The following is a 17,610-nucleotide window of genomic DNA, read 5'->3' as shown; positions in this document are numbered from 1 at the left end:
CATATATTTTGAATTAGTACTGCTTGCCTAACTTGATGTTTCGGGTAGAATTATTAGCCTTTACTTTGATGAGTAGACAAAGCAATGTTCCTCCACACCACATGTTTGACAAAAGAATCAGATATGGATGGATGCGTATCATCTTTTGAAGTTCGTACGCAAGATGAAGGTAAATCAGAAAACACAAGATTGCCAAACTCGCCCTAAGACTCAATTATTGCATTTCCAAAATAAGAGGTGAAGATGAAGATCAGAAGACAAATGCTGCAGGTGCACAACTGAGAAAAGCTGCAGAGCAAAGGATATATGGAAACTCACGGTGCTATTCATTCCTTCTTCCTTAGGTATAGGTCATTGAAGCTAACATGGAGAAATATGTTTGTTGGTTCATGGATTTTTTCTTGCACAGATTCAAGGTCGAAGAGAATTTGCATGCGAGAACAGTAATCATAAATCGGGCTCACAAGTTAAATGCCTTGTCATCTCAAATGGTAATTAATATGTTCGGATGAAGTATATATTCCGAAGTAAAGGAAGAAGTTCTTAATTTATAGACTCTCTTGCTGGATTGATTTGTTGTTAGGTATCTCGACTTCATGAAGTTTTCATAGCGTTCGAGAAGGATCCTGAAGTCAAATTTTTGACCCTGATGGTATGTATCACTCCGTACCAAATTGAACACTGTATTGTTCTCTTCCATGGAAAAATCGGTTGTTTTGGGAAGTTATAAACTAAAACTCTAAAATACTCAGAAATTTCAGTCGAAATGATTAAGATTGTATAGCCAATGTTGTATAAAACGTGGTTTCAGGGAAAAGGAAAAGCCTTTTGTGTTGGTGGGGATGTTGGGGAAATAATCAAGACTAGCATGGAAGGTAATTAAAAAAAGAAAACATGGAAGGCTCTTTCTTTTTTTTTTCCATCAAAAAAGAAAAGCATGGAAGGTAATAATTTTGTGAGTTGTTTGGTGTGCAAGTCGCATAAAAGTGGTAATTAACACCACGCTCACATTGTCAAAGTCCATACCGAGGTCTTTCATATAACCTGTTTACCTATATTTACCAGAATATCCGTTATGAGCTTCTCAATTCTTTTTTTTGTTTGATCGGTAAGAATTTGATGCTGGAGAGTTTGGATCTCAGATCATTAGTATCATCAACCAATGATTTTATCACTATAATATCGGCTGAGCTTTTTAATTCTCATTTGCTTATCGACGTGGTGACCATATATAAACCGTCTACAATTGACCATGGAGGTAACACGAGTATTGAGTTATTATCATATTTCGTCCATTTGATGTTAGAGCAAGAGCCATGGATAGCCAAGATTCGGCCAAGCATGGTAGTTGTGGCCAAGGCTTGGCTATGTAAAAAGCCAATCAAATATGGGTCACATTAGTTTTGGCTGTATTCTGTCCGGACACCGAGTGGATCCAAAAGGTGTATTTTAAGCACCATAGTGGTTGGCATTTGTTGCTCTTCTCTACACCAAAACAATTTAACCAACTGTTTGATTGGACTTAAGTATGGGCTAATTGGCATACAAACTTCCAGAACTTTCTGGTGCTACTGCTAGTGCCTAGTGGTCATTTTGGCGAGACCCAAACATATTTTCTGTGGTGGTTGCAGTTATTTATTCATTTTCAATTTATCTACGGAATTTTGGCCGCTATCATGATAATATATGATTTACTTGCTGTTAGGTTGTTCAAATAAAAAAACAAATAAATTGTTTCTTTATGTCGCGCTCAACGACACATTTTTCTTTTTGATATAATTCATTTTTCCATGTTCATCTACTAGGTGATTGGAGATTAGGTGCTAAATGTTTTATGGGCCTATACACCTTACTATACCAAGTTGCGACATTCAGTAAACCCCAGGTGACTTGTTTGCCTGCAGCAATTGCAAATTGTCCATTATGTATTCCGTTAGTTTTATTATTTCTTTTGATGCATCCATAACATATATAGAAATGATGCTAATCTTGTTATATTAACAAAGAAAAGGTTTCGATCCTTGATGGAATGGTGATGGGAGCAGGATGCGCAATTTCAGTCCATGGTAGATTTTGCGTTGTGACCGATAAAACGGTAATCGTCTACAACGTGAAGACATTGTTGAATTGTAAATTAGAAGGTTTACTCTGGGTATAATCCCACATACATTTGATCTTACGCACAGTTTTTTCTCTCCAGGTTTTTGCTATGCCAGAAATTGGGATGGGAATATTAGGGGATTCTTTTTTTCTTTCTAGACTCTCTGGCTTCTTTGGTATAGAGAATTGAACTTCGATTTTATTCTATGAAACAAATTTTCACTTTTCTTAATTGTCAAATCTCTTTATATCCATTACCAGGAGAATACCTCGGTCTTACTGGTGCAAGATTGGATGGCACTGAAATGCTTGCATGTGGCCTTGCAACACCTTTGTCCCTTCGATAGTATGATCCTCATCTATTTATTTTCAATGACCAGCTCACGGTGACTCTAATGTTTGAGCATCAAAATACTTAATTAATTCCGACACTTAATGTTGAAATTTGAACGTGATTCAACTACCTTGATATGCACGCGAAAAGAAATTGAGTTTGCTAGATGAAGCACTAAATAAGACGAAGACAAGTGATCCAGCTATTCTCTCGGCAGTTATTGACAAGTTTTCAGAGCAACCTCCTTTAAAAGAGAGGAGTGCTTATAATAGGTAAGTTCTGATCCCTGAACTTTGATAATTTAATGATTTAATTTTTCTTTTTAAAACAGCAAATTCATCTATTCAGTCTTAAAAAAACCCTACAATATTTTACTGCAGACTAGACATCATTGACGAATGCTTTTCACAAAGAACAGTTGAAAACATAATCTCAGCCCTTGTAAGTCAGAGACTGTGTCATTGGGACAACCCATTTTCTTGCATACTGTAAATTTATAAGATTTATTTGCGAATTTGTCTGGCCTTCGTGCGTATTTCTTCTACTACTTTATGGTTCTACTTCTACACGTAAGGTGATATTTATCTATTTCAATTCTGTACAAGGAGACTGAGTCTGTGAAAGGAGGGGATGCTTGGATTGCCGAAGCTGTTCACTTAATGAAAAACGCATCACCAATTACTTTGAAAGATTTTCTCAAATCTGTAAAGAATGGCGTCTCTCTTTTTTTGTTTTCTTCTTTTTCACACGGATAACATGTGAGATTGTGAGCTAATGCTATAAGATGGTAGTTGTAACATACATATATATGCATACAGATCAGGGACGGAAGACTGCAAGGTCTTGGCCAGTGCATCGTCCAAGAATATAGAATTTCATGCCATGGTTTGCAAGTTGGCCAAGATATGTTTGAGGTCTCTTACACAATTTTTTCATTAGTTAGCATCACATTCTTGCCCAAAGTGTTATTCTAAGTACAAAACTTTAAATGCAGGGTTACCGAGCTAACTATTTGCGTAAAGACCGAACTCCAAGGGTTGATGTTCTCGCATTTTCGATGTCAATAAACTCTTGTCAAAGTTATAACATATTTACCTTTCCCGTGTGCTTATGTATGTTAGTATCTTTCAGTGGGAGCCTTCTAGGTTGGAGCTTGTTACTGATGAAATGGTGGACCGGTACTTCTCGAAAGTGGATGATGATGAGTAGGAAGATCTAGTTCTACCATCAAGGTCGAACTCGTCAACCTCTACGACTGCAAAGCTCTAAATTATACTGGGATTGTATGATAGTATTGCCTTCTCTGCAATAATTAATTTAGTTGGTAAATGAATTACTCTACCGGTTAAACAATAATCAAGCCGTTTTTTCCTCCTACCCAATGATTCCCAAGTTGATCCCTGCATAAAGTTGAACTTGTCGGCCATCTTAAGTTTAAACTAAATGGGTCGAACAAAGCATAAAATGAAACATTATACGAGGGTGAGTGAAATTGTTCGCCAAGCACCCTCTACGCATGTAGTTGTAGGAAATCCTTAAACCATACAAGTATGAGAATCTAATAATGATTAACGGATCTCAATGTAAATCATTTTTTTATTAATCAAAATCACAAGAGCAATTACAGGATAATGGAAACTCTAAGTTTACTCTCTCTTTCTAAAATCTTTCTCTTTCCTGATTTCTTGACCAAGGATTTTAAGAAAAACTTCCTCTTTTCGTGGACCATCTACTCTTTATATAGGGTATTACATAGTGGATGACAGGTAAGAGATCCTTTATTTTCGGAATCCCTGTGCGTTATTATCGCACATGCACATTAGTTATATTCGCAGACTCTACAAGCTTCGCACATATCTTCACACTTTACTTGTGACTGGGCTGACATCATTCAATACGTCACCATATCTCAGCTGAGCGACGACCTTCACACACATCTAATTGTCCTTTGATCGCATATAACACATGTGCGATATTCTATTCCTACATTTTTCCTCTTCTCATTTCGTTCCTTTCGCAGAATGAGAGAAATGAGAATCTTCAACTTGCCTCGTCGCACATGCCTATTTTTTCAAATTCCATCTTGCCGACAAATGTTTTAATAAAATTTAAAGTGTCTTCTTGATCACATATCATTCGACACGTCTCTTTAACCGCTCATCCTACCCAATTATTCATCGTATTAATGAGGTAACTTCCTCGAAAACCGAGAGTAATTTCTCTTTATATTTACTTCATCTTATTCTTCTTTTTACTTCTTCATTCTTTATTATTCATTATTAATTTTTGCGTTTTCTCATCTTTTTTCTCTGTTAATTGATGTCACCTTGATCATAATCTTTCGGATTTGATCTTGATCTTAATCAAATTAAATTGTTCTTCAAACTTTTACCGTTCACCTTCTTCTGATGGCACCAGTTGCTAGGAAAAACGAAAGAGACTTCTAAACTTTGAAGGACCAATTCAGCGTGAGAAGCTATTCACTTTCTCTTCCTCCCGGATATAACTATTCATCCAAACTCACACTTGATTTGATTAATTCGGAAAAATAGACAAATCAGAGAATTATTGCTTCCTTGGAACAACTTTTGAATGGTCTTCATGTCCCATTATATAACCCTAATATTCCTTTATTCTATGAGATTTTAGCTGATAAACGATTCGCACGGGGTATTTTTCAGCTAAGCGGTGATGCTATTAGGATAATTCTAGAATATGCTCGTCGCGCAGCTGGTTTAGGAACCTCTTATGCGTATGAAGTACGAAAAAAACTGCACCGTGATAAAACGATTGATCCCATTGAGTATACTCTTGATAATTTATTTAATAATTATTATGTGGGACTCATGAAGAAGGAGTCTACTAGATGGGCCATTCACATAAGAAGAAAAGATACTTTTACTGAGAACGAGAAAATCATGCAAGACGTTGATTGGAATGACAATTCCAACCATACTGCTCGTAGATCTAATGATGCTGGTTGGATAAACTGTCCCGTCATTTTAATGGGTTCTTATGTATCTGGTAGAGCTGCTGATCATTCTGACGTTCCCCTTCCCGAAGGACTTTCCGACTATCATCCTTGGGAACTTGTCTTATCCGAAGAAGAGAAAAAGGTATACTATTTTCGCATGAATATCTTTTCCTTCGCATATATTAAATTTCTCACTTTTTGCTTTTTAAAATCAAACTATAAAGGGAAAAAGCGAAGCTAAACGGGTTAAGAAATCAGCTGATGCGACATCTTCGCAGAATGATAGAGTGAGGAACATTTTTTTTTCTTATTTTAACAATATTGTTGCCTCTGTTGCTCATCTGTATTATTCGCGCAGATGGAGCCTTCAGGTGCTAAGACCAAAGTTAGAACCAAAACTAAAGCTACAAGAACACATAGTTCATCTCCCCCCTCAAATCTTGCTAAGAGGCGTAGAGAATTTTATAATTCTTCCTCAAGTTCGGAATCTGACGATGATGATTCTTCTCCTTCCGAAGATTCAATTAAATCGTCTATGAGTCAGCTCTCTACCCTTTTTTTTGATTCGATGACAGCTATGGGTAATGACGAGTTTCAGCACAGCTTTGATATGGTTTCAAAAATCTGTGATAATCCTTGCTTAGATGATCCATCTCTTCGCAGAGCTTCAATTTTATTAAATCCAAGCTTTAAATTTGCCTTTGGTTCTCAGGTAATTTCTATTCTTCTGTAATTTCTTTAATAAAATTTTAATTTTCGTGTTCTAACATTAATCATTCAACTTCACAGGTGTCTTTCATGTCTTATGTAGTATCTTCAGATTACGAAAGAAGACTTCAGTCTCTTGAAGCTAAACTTAAAAATGAAGTTTCTACTTCTGCGAATAAAATTTCAGAACTTCTCAAAAGGAATGATCAACTGGATGGTATACAAATTCTCTTTTTATATATTAATCCCTTGCCTTACTCATTGTTTCTTTATTTTTCTTTAATTATATATTCTTGAAAAATCTACTGTCTTTCTGATGAAGCGGCTTCTCTGTTTCGCTTTGTTCATTATCCCATTGATGATGATACCCTCCTTAACTATGCCAATTCTTTTTTAAAGAACCGTACCGAAGATAAAATAAACTCTCTAACCTTGGAAAAACTCAAATCAGAATACCAACTTCTTAGTATCGATCATAGAAGTGCTTTGACCGCTAGTAATAGTTTCAAACATCATTTCCGAGAATCCAAAGAAAAAAATTAAAGTTTTAGAAGCAAAAGTTAATTCCCTTATTACTGAGAAATATCAAATCATTCTTAGCAGTGTGAAAGATTTGAAGGAGTTCCAAGAAACTATTCTCCAAGTTCAAATAGATCGAGACCTTGCCATAAAAGAGAAGAATGCACTTATTGAGCGAGAAAAATTGATTCGGTCTCGACTTCTTATAAAAAGCGACGCTGAATTTGATTGGGCTGCTAGAGTCTTAAGCAATGCTAGAGAAGGCTTAGCTGTGACTATGAGCCTTGATTCCGAACATTCTGCCTTGATTAGAGATATTATGTCTAATAATGAATGTCGTTTATTGCTCCTTTATGTTTGTCATTTTTGAATAGAATTATCCTCTTTTAACTCTAACTTGATTTTATATTTCACAGAGAAGGAGAAGAAACAACTTGGGGATATTGAAGAACTGAAGAAACAACTTGAGGAGTCCAAAAGACTATCAGACGAATTGAGTGCGAAGTTCACTGCTCGTGATTCCAAATATCGAAAGCTTAAGAAGAATTATATTACAACTGTCTCAAACAATAGCAAGGATGCTCTTCACGCTCGTGATGCAGCAATTAAGATAGTCTGCGAAGACAATAATATTCCTCTTGTGAAGTATGAATATTATTTTTACAAGAACATCATCATTTAGAGGAACATCACCAAATTCATACTTCACAAGAAATGTTGTATTGCAGAAGCTTTATGGTAGTTATGAGGAGAAATACAACAAAATTCCCGCATTCTGTGAAATGGTGAAGGTAACAATGTTTTCTTTCTTTCTTTTTGTTTGTTAAGTTTGTCTTTAGTTAGTCTAATGAGAACACAAAGGGATTTTTACAAATTATATGGTACGAACATTATTCTGATTTGGGTTTTTTGTTGTAATTGCAGGAAAATATGCCTGGCAGTGTAGCTACTTTCTCATATGGAAGCACAAATGGTGTGGTTGGAAAACACACAAAAACTCTTGCAAGTATACAAGGCCAAGTTTTAGTATAGAAAGTAAGCAAGGGATCATTCCACAGGGACTTGGGGTGTATTGAAGTTTCCTAGATAGTCTGAGCTAGTGACAGGCAGTGAAGTTAAGAGACAAAGAAACAAAGAAAATTCAGTGGCAGTGAGCCAAAGGCAGTGGCAAAGAATAAGAAAAACTAAGAACAACTTAACCAAAACAAAACATGGAAAAGAAATTGTGGATGGGAAGTGTAAGGAGATGGATGAGAATTCCCTTCACCCAGCTAGTTTGCCTAGGTCAGGTTTTTGTCATATGGCTAGTTAACTAACCTTACAGCCTTAGCTAACCCCTAGTATTGGCTGTCTGTTTAAGGCACAACCAATCACAGACTAACTAGGCAGTGGCTTACTAACTAATGTAGCTGTTTAACCCCTTAGAGCCACCACTAACCCCTAGCATTAGTGGTCTTCTTACAGCACCACTAATCACAAGTCAGTTGGGATTTTAGGAATCTAACTAGCCTAAGCTATTTTGAGTTCAACAAAAACCATCCTAATAGCTAACCATCATGGTTCAGTTGTCTTCTCTGAGGTTTAAACAGGGAAAATACATGATCATGTGTAGAAACAATACAAACATGCTAATTAACACAAACATAACATGAACAATACATTCACAGGATGAAACTGAATTAAAGGTATTAAAATTTAAACACAACCTAAGAACTAAACAGTGAAGCAAGAATTCAAATTGGAAAACAAAGAAAGACTAAACCTAAACCTAATGACACACTGGCTAGTCCAAGTATACTCTCTCACACACACCCACAGTCCCAATTTATACCCAATTACATAATTAGGGTTTATACCAAAAAAAATCCCCAATTTGAAAACAGTGAAATTAGGTTTTTCAAATTACCTAATTTGATGGGGTAATCAAGTGGACCCACTCCTTCTCTGCTTCTTCTGCTCCCTATTCTGCTCCATTTGACGCCCTAAATCGAAGTTTTGTATCAAACCCACACCTAGGTCAGTGAGATGAGTGTGGGTTAGGTATAACAGCTAGATTTAGGGAGATGGGATGTTGGGGGAAGTGTGGAGGTGATGTTTAGGGTGGTAGGGTGATGATGGTGTTCGTTGTGGTGATTGAGGCAGTGGAGTTGGCGGAGTTGGTGGTGAAGGTGATGGTGGTTCTCTGTGACGGGGTGGAGGAGAAGATGGGTTCGATGGAGAAAGGGGAAGGGTGCGTTTGGTTTGATGGGATATAGGGTTAGGTGTTATAGTGTGTGTCGGGATCAGCAAGGTTTGATGTATCGCAAAGCAAAACCGTGGGATGATAACTTCTGAAACGGATCTAACGGAGAAATTGAGACAGATCATGAGCGACCGTTGGATGCAAAAATACAACGAAACTGACGGCTCAAGATGGAGTTAGGTGCTGTAGTGTAAGGCGGAGATATCAAACTTCGATGCACAGCAAGGGAGCGACCGTCGGATGCTTCTGAGAACTGATCTGATGGCTGAGAACGGAGGCGTTTTTGTGTGTAGAAAATGAGGTTGTGCGCACCATTCTGCGCGGCTTCCTTGCGTGATTTCTCCCGGCTTTCACTACTTTTCTGCTCTTTTTGCTCCGCAAGTCATCCAGACTTTATTTATTACCTAAAAATGCAAAATTAATTAATAAAAATATTTATTCTTGAAAACAATGAAAATACAGAATATGGGATAAAATGTAGAATTAATGCACAAAAGATGAGTTAAATGCCAAGAAAAATATATAGAAATATGCACTTTTTAGCACTCATCAAATACCCCCAAACCTGAATTTTACTTGTCCTCAAGTAAAACAAAACTAAGGAAATCCTACCTATACCACTGTCGCTGGTCTCTCGAATGCATTTAGCGTATGCACTAAGCCTTTTAAACCACTAAGTGTCCCTAGTGGACGAGTTAAGTCTCGTGAAGGTTTGCTTAGAACGTACCTACAAAGTTCTAGGTCAAAATATAAGCTCAGATTCCATCAAACGTGACATGTGCAAGTCAGTTTATCTCACAGCAAAATGGAGATGTCAATCTAGCTATCAAAGGCACAATCCTAGCACTGATAACAAAAAAAAGACATATGATAAGAGTGTAAAGTGTATCTACACATGTGTAAAGAAAGATTTGAAGTTATGACTACTAATCACCAAGAGATAGTTTCTCAGGCTAAGAACTGAGGTCGAAATCTAGCTAGCTGTCCGGACTTTACGAGAATTGTGAATGAGTTGGAGGTATTTCACAATTACTCGCGTTGTACATCAATGGCATACACCCTCCTTGCTTATTACAATGAAACAACAAAATGACTATTTACATGACTCTTATTTACATTGACTTTTCTCTTTTTATTTTTGGAACAAGAGATGATGGAATTGATAAATACTTGATTTTTTTTTTGTATTTTTCTGATATATATATATTTTTTTTTTTTTTTTTAGAACAAGGAAACACTTTTGATACATATACAAAAGGAAACAAAAGATTACATGACACTTTGCAAGAGGTAGCCCTTTTTGATGCACCCAGTTAAATTCGATGGTTGTTTTTCTTAATGTAACCTCCACCTTCTATCCCAACCAACCAAAGAACAAGCTAGTCAAGTTTCGTTCAGTATTCTAAAGTGATTGGCAATCGTAACTTCCTATCAAACACCTTGAAGATCGAGGCCATACATGTATTGGTAGATCGTGCGCGTGCAAATTTCTTATCACTATGTGAATTGTGCTAGAATCAGGGTGCCTAAATATCTAGACTAAGACTCCTAATAAAAATACATATTTGCACAAGAGTCAACATTTCAAGGTAAATGAGCTCCATTTTTATGATTTTTTTTTTTTCAATTTTTTAATTTTTTTTTTGAATTTTGATTTTTCAATTTTTTTGGAATTTTTCAATTTTTTCAAAAAGAAGAAGGAGTTCGTTTTCAATTATGGCAAATTATCATGGTATCTACTCTATACCCCCAAACCTAAACTAAACATTGTCCTCAATGTTTCAAAATATGGAAAGAATTAAAATGCAACATATGGAAAGGGACATGCTGAGTAGAGTAAAAGGAGAGAGAATACCCGATTTCGGCGAAAGCAGAATTAAAACTCCGTTTATTCAAGGCAAAAATCCAACATATTTCAGCCGAGATCATATTGGATTAGCAAAATATATACAAAAGGAACAAAAGGGTTTTTTTTTTAAAATTTTATCTACTGGATTATATACAAAAATTTCACCATACACTAACAATCTAAAGAGTTGAGGATCAACCCAAAAGACGAAGTGTAGACATTTCAACAGCTTCACACAATAATAATATGATAGAAACGCAAGTGAAACTGTGAAACAAAATGAGCTACCCCCAAACCTGGATTTTTCAACGGATAAAATTTTGGAAACAAAATCTCGCAGTTTTGGGGGTTCATCATGTACAAGGTCTAGCTCAAAGTGAACTGTGCTAGGGACGGGCAAACATGCTAATTCCAACTGTGGTTCCTCAAATGTATTATACTTAGAAGCAAAATAGTCCAAGAGGACTTGGGAAGCACACAGTTCCAAACCTAGGTTGGGCATTCTCAGAAAAATTGGTTTTACAATATTGGTACAAACCAAATCTAGGTTGGGTGGAAGGCCATCAGATTGTGACTCATGTAGGAGGATAGGCACATCATTACTAATCACATCAACATCTCCTAAGTCTTCTACAAGTGTCACAACATGCTCACAATCATCAAACAAATTGGCAAGATCACAATCAGAGTCATCATCATCAACAGATTCATTCTCATGCATTGGCAAATCAGGAGAACTATCACAATGTGACCTAGGTAGAGAATCAGACACATCAAATATATTTTCATGCATATTAGTGTCTACAGAAGATTCAACTATTCCTATGTCATGTTCATCTTCACAGAATAATTGTACGAATCCCATGTCAATATCAAAATCATATGAATTACAATGAGTATTAGAAAAAACAACATTCATGAAGGTCGAGGGCGAGAAGCCATATGTTATTGAACCAACAGGTTCCACAATATTTTCATGTTCTTCTAACATATCATCATAATCATCATAATCATCATCATGGTAGCATGCATATTGGTCCTCATTAAAAGTAGTGGTGTCATTAGTCGATTCATGTTCCTCTAAATTAGGTTCATATTCAACATCATTTACATGAATGGGACTAGACACTTCATTAGGGACAACATACATTTCCTCATGAATTTCCTCCTTTTGTAGGTGAAGCAAAATCTGATCTAAATATGCCTGAATTCGTGATGTAGATCTATCGAAGTTTTGCTCACTGAGTTTGAAAGCTTTTGTGGTGGAGTCTAAATTCATGGGAGTACAAAATTCTTCATGTTCAAATTGTGGTGATTGGTACATGTGTGCATGGTCATTAGGGTTTATAAAAGATTGATCGCAACCCTCAAAGGATTGATTACGGTCCCAATGACTACCATTCTCACAATTTATGGGCATTTCATACCTTGGATTTTCTCTAGATTGCCTAAAATTATGCAAAATATGACAATTCTCAACAGGGTGGTCTAAACTACCACATGCGGGACATGCATAGATTTCAGGTTGCCTAAGAAAATTAGATGTGACAGATTCCTCATGTGATTGCATTTCTAAAGCTGCGATTCGAGCTTCTAATTGATCCACAAGAGATGATTGTGTGAGTGAGGCATTAGCAAAATGTTCATTTTCACGTTGTGGTGAATGATGCATGTGTGAATAGTCATTCGGGTTCATGTATTGAGGCTCGGGACTTTGAAAATGTCCATAATAATTCCTATGACTATTGACATCATGGTCTATGGGAGGTTCATAACGTGAAGTTTGTCCACACGCAAGTTCTCTAAGGGATTCGTTGTATTCCCCAACTGTAGAAAAAGATCTATACATGATTGGGCTCAAAGGCTAAGTAAAGAGTTTACAAAGCTCAAAATTTGGTTTTTAAGGGATTGGACTTTTTGGAAAAATTTGGTTTTGTTGGGAAAAATTTGGCGGGAGACATTTGGTTTTGATGGGAAAAAGAAAAATTTTGGTTTTTAGGGAAAGATTTGGAAAACTTTTTGGTTTTTATGGGCGAATTTTGGTTTTGTCGGGATAAGGAGGAAGAAGAAAAATTTGGTTGTTAATGTGGGAGCAAAATAAAATTTGGTTTTAAAATCTGGGAGCAAGAATTTTTTTTTTTTTTTTTTGAAATTTTTAAACTTAGCCTAGCATATATTATCACAACCCATAAAGAAAATAAAAACAACAATAATAATTACAAACCCATAAAAGAAAGAAAAAGAAGAAAAAGAAAAATTATTACAAGCCCAAATAAAAAATAAAGAAAAACAAAAATTATTACAAGCCCACAAATTAAAAATGGAAGCCCACAGGTTGGGTTCTCTTAATGGGTTTAGGCTTACTTGCTTAAGCACATCCCAGCTGCTCAGTTAGGTTGCAAAAGCCCAGTTGGGCTTTGGATCATCCTAAGCTTTGGCTTCAACACTCAAGGCCCAGTTGGGCTTGGTTCAATTTCTTCTCCTTCTGCAGCTTACAGCCCAGTTGGGCTTTATCTTGCACCAGCTTCAGCAGGCAGCAGCAGCAGCAGCAGCTTAGGGGAGGCTGGCAGGTTGCAGGGAAAGCACAAGAGAGGAGCTGCAGGCAAGCAGCACAAAGCAACAGCAGCAGGAGAAGCAGGGCAGTTGAGGTAGCTGGAAAGAAAGCTGCAGCAGCACAGCAGCTTGGCAGCCAAGGCAGCAGTCAGTAGCAACATCAGCTCCACAGGAGCACTACAGCAGCACAAGAGCACCAGCAGTTCAGCAATAGCAGCTCAGCAGCAAGGCAGTGAACAAGAATTGTAATGCAAGATTGATTGCAAGAATGTAAAGATGACTAATATGCAAATATGATATGCAATCAGGACAGCAAGATGCAATGAGTATGCAATGCAAGGATGAATATGCAGGTGAGGCTAGATGAACTAAGAACAGCAAATAAGAATGCTTCGAAAACACAACGCCAAGTCCCCGGCAGCGGCGCCAAAAACTTGGTGTGGTTGGAAAACACACAAAAACTCTTGCAAGTATACAAGGCCAAGTTTTAGTATAGAAAGTAAGCAAGGGATCATTCCACAGGGACTTGGGGTGTATTGAAGTTTCCTAGATAGTCTGAGCTAGTGACAGGCAGTGAAGTTAAGAGACAAAGAAACAAAGAAAATTCAGTGGCAGTGAGCCAAAGGCAGTGGCAAAGAATAAGAAAAACTAAGAACAACTTAACCAAAACAAAACATGGAAAAGAAATTGTGGATGGGAAGTGTAAGGAGATGGATGAGAATTCCCTTCACCCAGCTAGTTTGCCTAGGTCAGGTTTTTGTCATATGGCTAGTTAACTAACCTTACAGCCTTAGCTAACCCCTAGTATTGGCTGTCTGTTTAAGGCACAACCAATCACAGACTAACTAGGCAGTGGCTTACTAACTAATGTAGCTGTTTAACCCCTTAGAGCCACCACTAACCCCTAGCATTAGTGGTCTTCTTACAGCACCACTAATCACAAGTCAGTTGGGCTTTTAGGAATCTAACTAGCCTAAGCTATTTTGAGTTCAACAAAAACCATCCTAATAGCTAACCATCATGGTTCAGTTGTCTTCTCTGAGGTTTAAACAGGGAAAATACATGATCATGTGTAGAAACAATACAAACATGCTAATTAACACAAACATAACATGAACAATACATTCACAGGATGAAACTGAATTAAAGGTATTAAAATTTAAACACAACCTAAGAACTAAACAGTGAAGCAAGAATTCAAATTGGAAAACAAAGAAAGACTAAACCTAAACCTAATGACACACTGGCTAGTCCAAGTATACTCTCTCACACACACCCACAGTCCCAATTTATACCCAATTACATAATTAGGGTTTATACCAAAAAAAATCCCCAATTTGAAAACAGTGAAATTAGGTTTTTAAAATTACCTAATTTGATGGGGTAATCAAGTGGACCCACTCCTTCTCTGCTTCTTCTGCTCCCTATTCTGCTCCATTTGACGCCCTAAATCGAAGTGTTGTATCAAACCCACACCTAGGTCAGTGAGATGAGTGTGGGTTAGGTATAACAGCTAGATTTAGGGAGATGGGATGTTGGGGGAAGTGTGGAGGTGATGTTTAGGGTGGTAGGGTGATGATGGTGTTCGTTGTGGTGATTGAGGCAGTGGAGTTGGCGGAGTTGGTGGTGAAGGTGATGGTGGTTCTCTGTGACGGGGTGGAGGAGAAGATGGGTTCGATGGAGAAAGGGGAAGGGTGCGTTTGGTTTGATGGGATATAGGGTTAGGTGTTATAGTGTGTGTCGGGATCAGCAAGGTTTGATGTATCGCAAAGCAAAACCGTGGGATGATAACTTCTGAAACGGATCTAACGGAGAAATTGAGACAGATCATGAGCGACCGTTGGATGCAAAAATACAACGAAACTGACGGCTCAAGATGGAGTTAGGTGCTGTAGTGTAAGGCGGAGATATCAAACTTCGATGCACAGCAAGGGAGCGACCGTCGGATGCTTCTGAGAACTGATCTGATGGCTGAGAACGGAGGCGTTTTTGTGTGTAGAAAATGAGGTTGTGCGCACCATTCTGCGCGGCTTCCTTGCGTGATTTCTCCCGGCTTTTCACTACTTTTCTGCTCTTTTTGCTCCGCAAGTCATCCAGACTTTATTTATTACCTAAAAATGCAAAATTAATTAATAAAAATATTTATTCTTGAAAACAATGAAAATATAGAATATGGGATAAAATGTAGAATTAATGCACAAAAGATGAGTTAAATGCCAAGAAAAATATATAGAAATATGCACTTTTTAGCACTCATCAACAAACAACACATTCTTGTCAATGACACTCTGCTTTAAGCCTGCTATACAAGGTTTCTTGGATGGATGTAGAAAAATTATTGGATTGGATGCTTGTCATTTATATGGGAAGTATGGTGGGGTGTTATTAGTGGCAACTGGTCTAGATGGTCAGAATGGTTTAGTTCATCTTGGTATAATGGTGTACATGAATGAAACCATTGAGAACTGGAAAATATTTCTCAAATACTTTAAAGCTATATTGGATGAAGACTTGCATTTCACATTTATATCAGACAAACAGAAGGGGATTAGTGAAGCTTGTGAATATAATTCTGCTTGGATGAGCAAAGATTATGTTTCAGGTAATGTTATACTATTCTTAATGATCTAATTCCTTTGTGTTTTCTTTTGTTTAAGGTTTTAATAATTGCTTATGACTAACATTACTTGCAGACATTTGATGAAGAACTTCAAAAAGTATTTCAAGTCATTCGGCTTACATACTCATTTCTGGAATGCTGCCAAGTGTTACAAGAAGAGACACTTTCAAGTATGTGTTTCTCACAAACTGTAAAAAATATAGAATTCAATTGCAAATAAGAGCATTGCAGATAGGCAAACACCACATGAGTTTGATGGCAATTTTGTATTTGTTTTTAGCAACACATGGATAAAATGGCAGCCAAGGATGAACAAGCTGCAAGTTATCTCATTGATGAAAGACCTGAAACCTGGTCTAGGTCTCATTTTTCAAATGATATCAAGTGTGAGCACATCAACAATAATTTTTCAGAATCTTTCAATAACATGATTAAGAAGATAAGGGATAAGCCCATCATTACACTGGGACAAATGTATGCTAAAATGGTGATGGGTCTTTTCTTCAAGAGAAGGAATGAATGTGAAAAATGGCAAGATGGTCAGTTAGTTCCAAAGGAAATGAAGCTGATTTCAAAGATGGTGGACTTAACTCATATATTTGAGTTAGCTGGTGTTGTAAGAGGAATGGTGTATGAAGTTGTTAGTGTCCATGAGGTTGTTTTCACTGTGGATCTTCCCAAGTAGACATGTAACTGTTTGTATTGGCAGCTGAGGGGACTTCCCTGTCAACATGCAATATGTGTTTTGACACCCTTGAGACCAAACTGCGCTGAGTAAGTCACTCTCTGTTTTGATTCCTTTGTTTTCATTTGTTATTTTTTTCCTTACTCAATCTTGTAAACTGAAATTTTTTATGGAATTGTTTGTTTTCATGTTGTAGCTATTGTGACCCTGTGTACAGTGTGGATTATTACAGAACGACATACGCTCTAGAGTTTGAACCATTTTCAGCGGAAATTGACTGGGTAATAACAAACATTTTATTGTATTATTATTCTATAAATATAGAATAATAACAAAGATTCTTTTAGGGTTTCATAAATGCTATAATACACAACCTTTTAGGGTTTCATACATGATATCAGAACACTTAACTCATATCTTCTCCTTCTTTCTTTGTGCAGAACATATTGGTAGAACTCATTAATCCTCCTGTTATCATAAGGAAAACTGGAAGACCATGGAAGAAAAGAATTCCTTATTATGATGAAGCTCACCATGTGAAGAAAATGAGGAAATGTAAGAAGTGTGGAGTTTCAGGTCACTATCAAAAAACCTGTGCTGGTGGATAGGTTGGTCAGAACCCAAAGGGAAACAAGCCTAGAACCTGTGTTGATGGCTCAACTTCAACCAATTATGTCCCTGAACCATCAAAAAGAAAGTACAATAGGAAGAAATTGGTTATTAGATCTTATTCAGGTGCATCTAGTACTGCTAAGGCTAGAATGAAAATCAATAAAACAGTTCAACATGTGTTGGTGAATCTTCTAAACAAGGTGCTACAAAATCAGGCCGAGGGACCAAGAGAAAGGCTTTTTCTCAACCAGTTTTCAATCAGACTAATAACCATATTGGATCTTCCACCAACAAAGTCACCTTCACACTTCCAGATCCAAAGGGAAAGAAGAAACCAAAGTAGTACATTAAAGTATGATCTTGTGTTTGTTTAAGTTGTTAGTTTTAGTCTTTTGAGATACTGGATCTCCTCTC

The 17,610-nt window shown here is 37.0% G+C and overlaps 2 protein-coding genes, 1 long non-coding RNA gene and 1 pseudogene across 3 annotated transcripts; all 4 read left to right on the top strand.

The window, feature by feature from the left end:
* The first annotated feature begins 89 nt into the window (after nucleotides 1-89).
* Nucleotides 90-4,066, top strand: LOC113329989 (annotated as a pseudogene).
* A 747-nt stretch (nucleotides 4,067-4,813) lies between these two features.
* LOC113329853 lies at nucleotides 4,814-6,141 on the top strand. Its single transcript, XM_026576676.1, has 3 exons — nucleotides 4,814-5,550; nucleotides 5,633-5,695; nucleotides 5,767-6,141. Exons 1-3 carry the CDS (start codon nucleotides 5,281-5,283, stop codon nucleotides 6,139-6,141), a joined length of 708 nt encoding a protein of 235 aa, XP_026432461.1. The 5' UTR covers nucleotides 4,814-5,280.
* Nucleotides 6,142-6,201: 60 nt separating this feature from the next.
* LOC113329947 lies at nucleotides 6,202-7,691 on the top strand. The gene is made up of 3 exons (XR_003350033.1): nucleotides 6,202-6,333; nucleotides 7,052-7,426; nucleotides 7,560-7,691. It is a non-coding gene; the product is annotated as an uncharacterized LOC113329947 (long non-coding RNA).
* Nucleotides 7,692-15,559: 7,868 nt separating this feature from the next.
* LOC113329851 lies at nucleotides 15,560-17,192 on the top strand. Its single transcript, XM_026576675.1, has 5 exons — nucleotides 15,560-15,886; nucleotides 15,973-16,089; nucleotides 16,180-16,580; nucleotides 16,781-16,865; nucleotides 17,025-17,192. Exons 1-5 carry the CDS (start codon nucleotides 15,560-15,562, stop codon nucleotides 17,190-17,192), a joined length of 1,098 nt encoding a protein of 365 aa, XP_026432460.1.
* Nucleotides 17,193-17,610: the final 418 nt, after the last annotated feature.

The sequence above is a fragment of the Papaver somniferum genome, unplaced genomic scaffold (genome assembly GCF_003573695.1).
Source record: "Papaver somniferum cultivar HN1 unplaced genomic scaffold, ASM357369v1 unplaced-scaffold_117, whole genome shotgun sequence".
Classification (NCBI taxonomy): Eukaryota; Viridiplantae; Streptophyta; class Magnoliopsida; order Ranunculales; family Papaveraceae; genus Papaver; species Papaver somniferum.
Note: the sequence above shows the minus strand (reverse complement) of the source record. Positions and strands in the feature narration are given on the sequence as shown.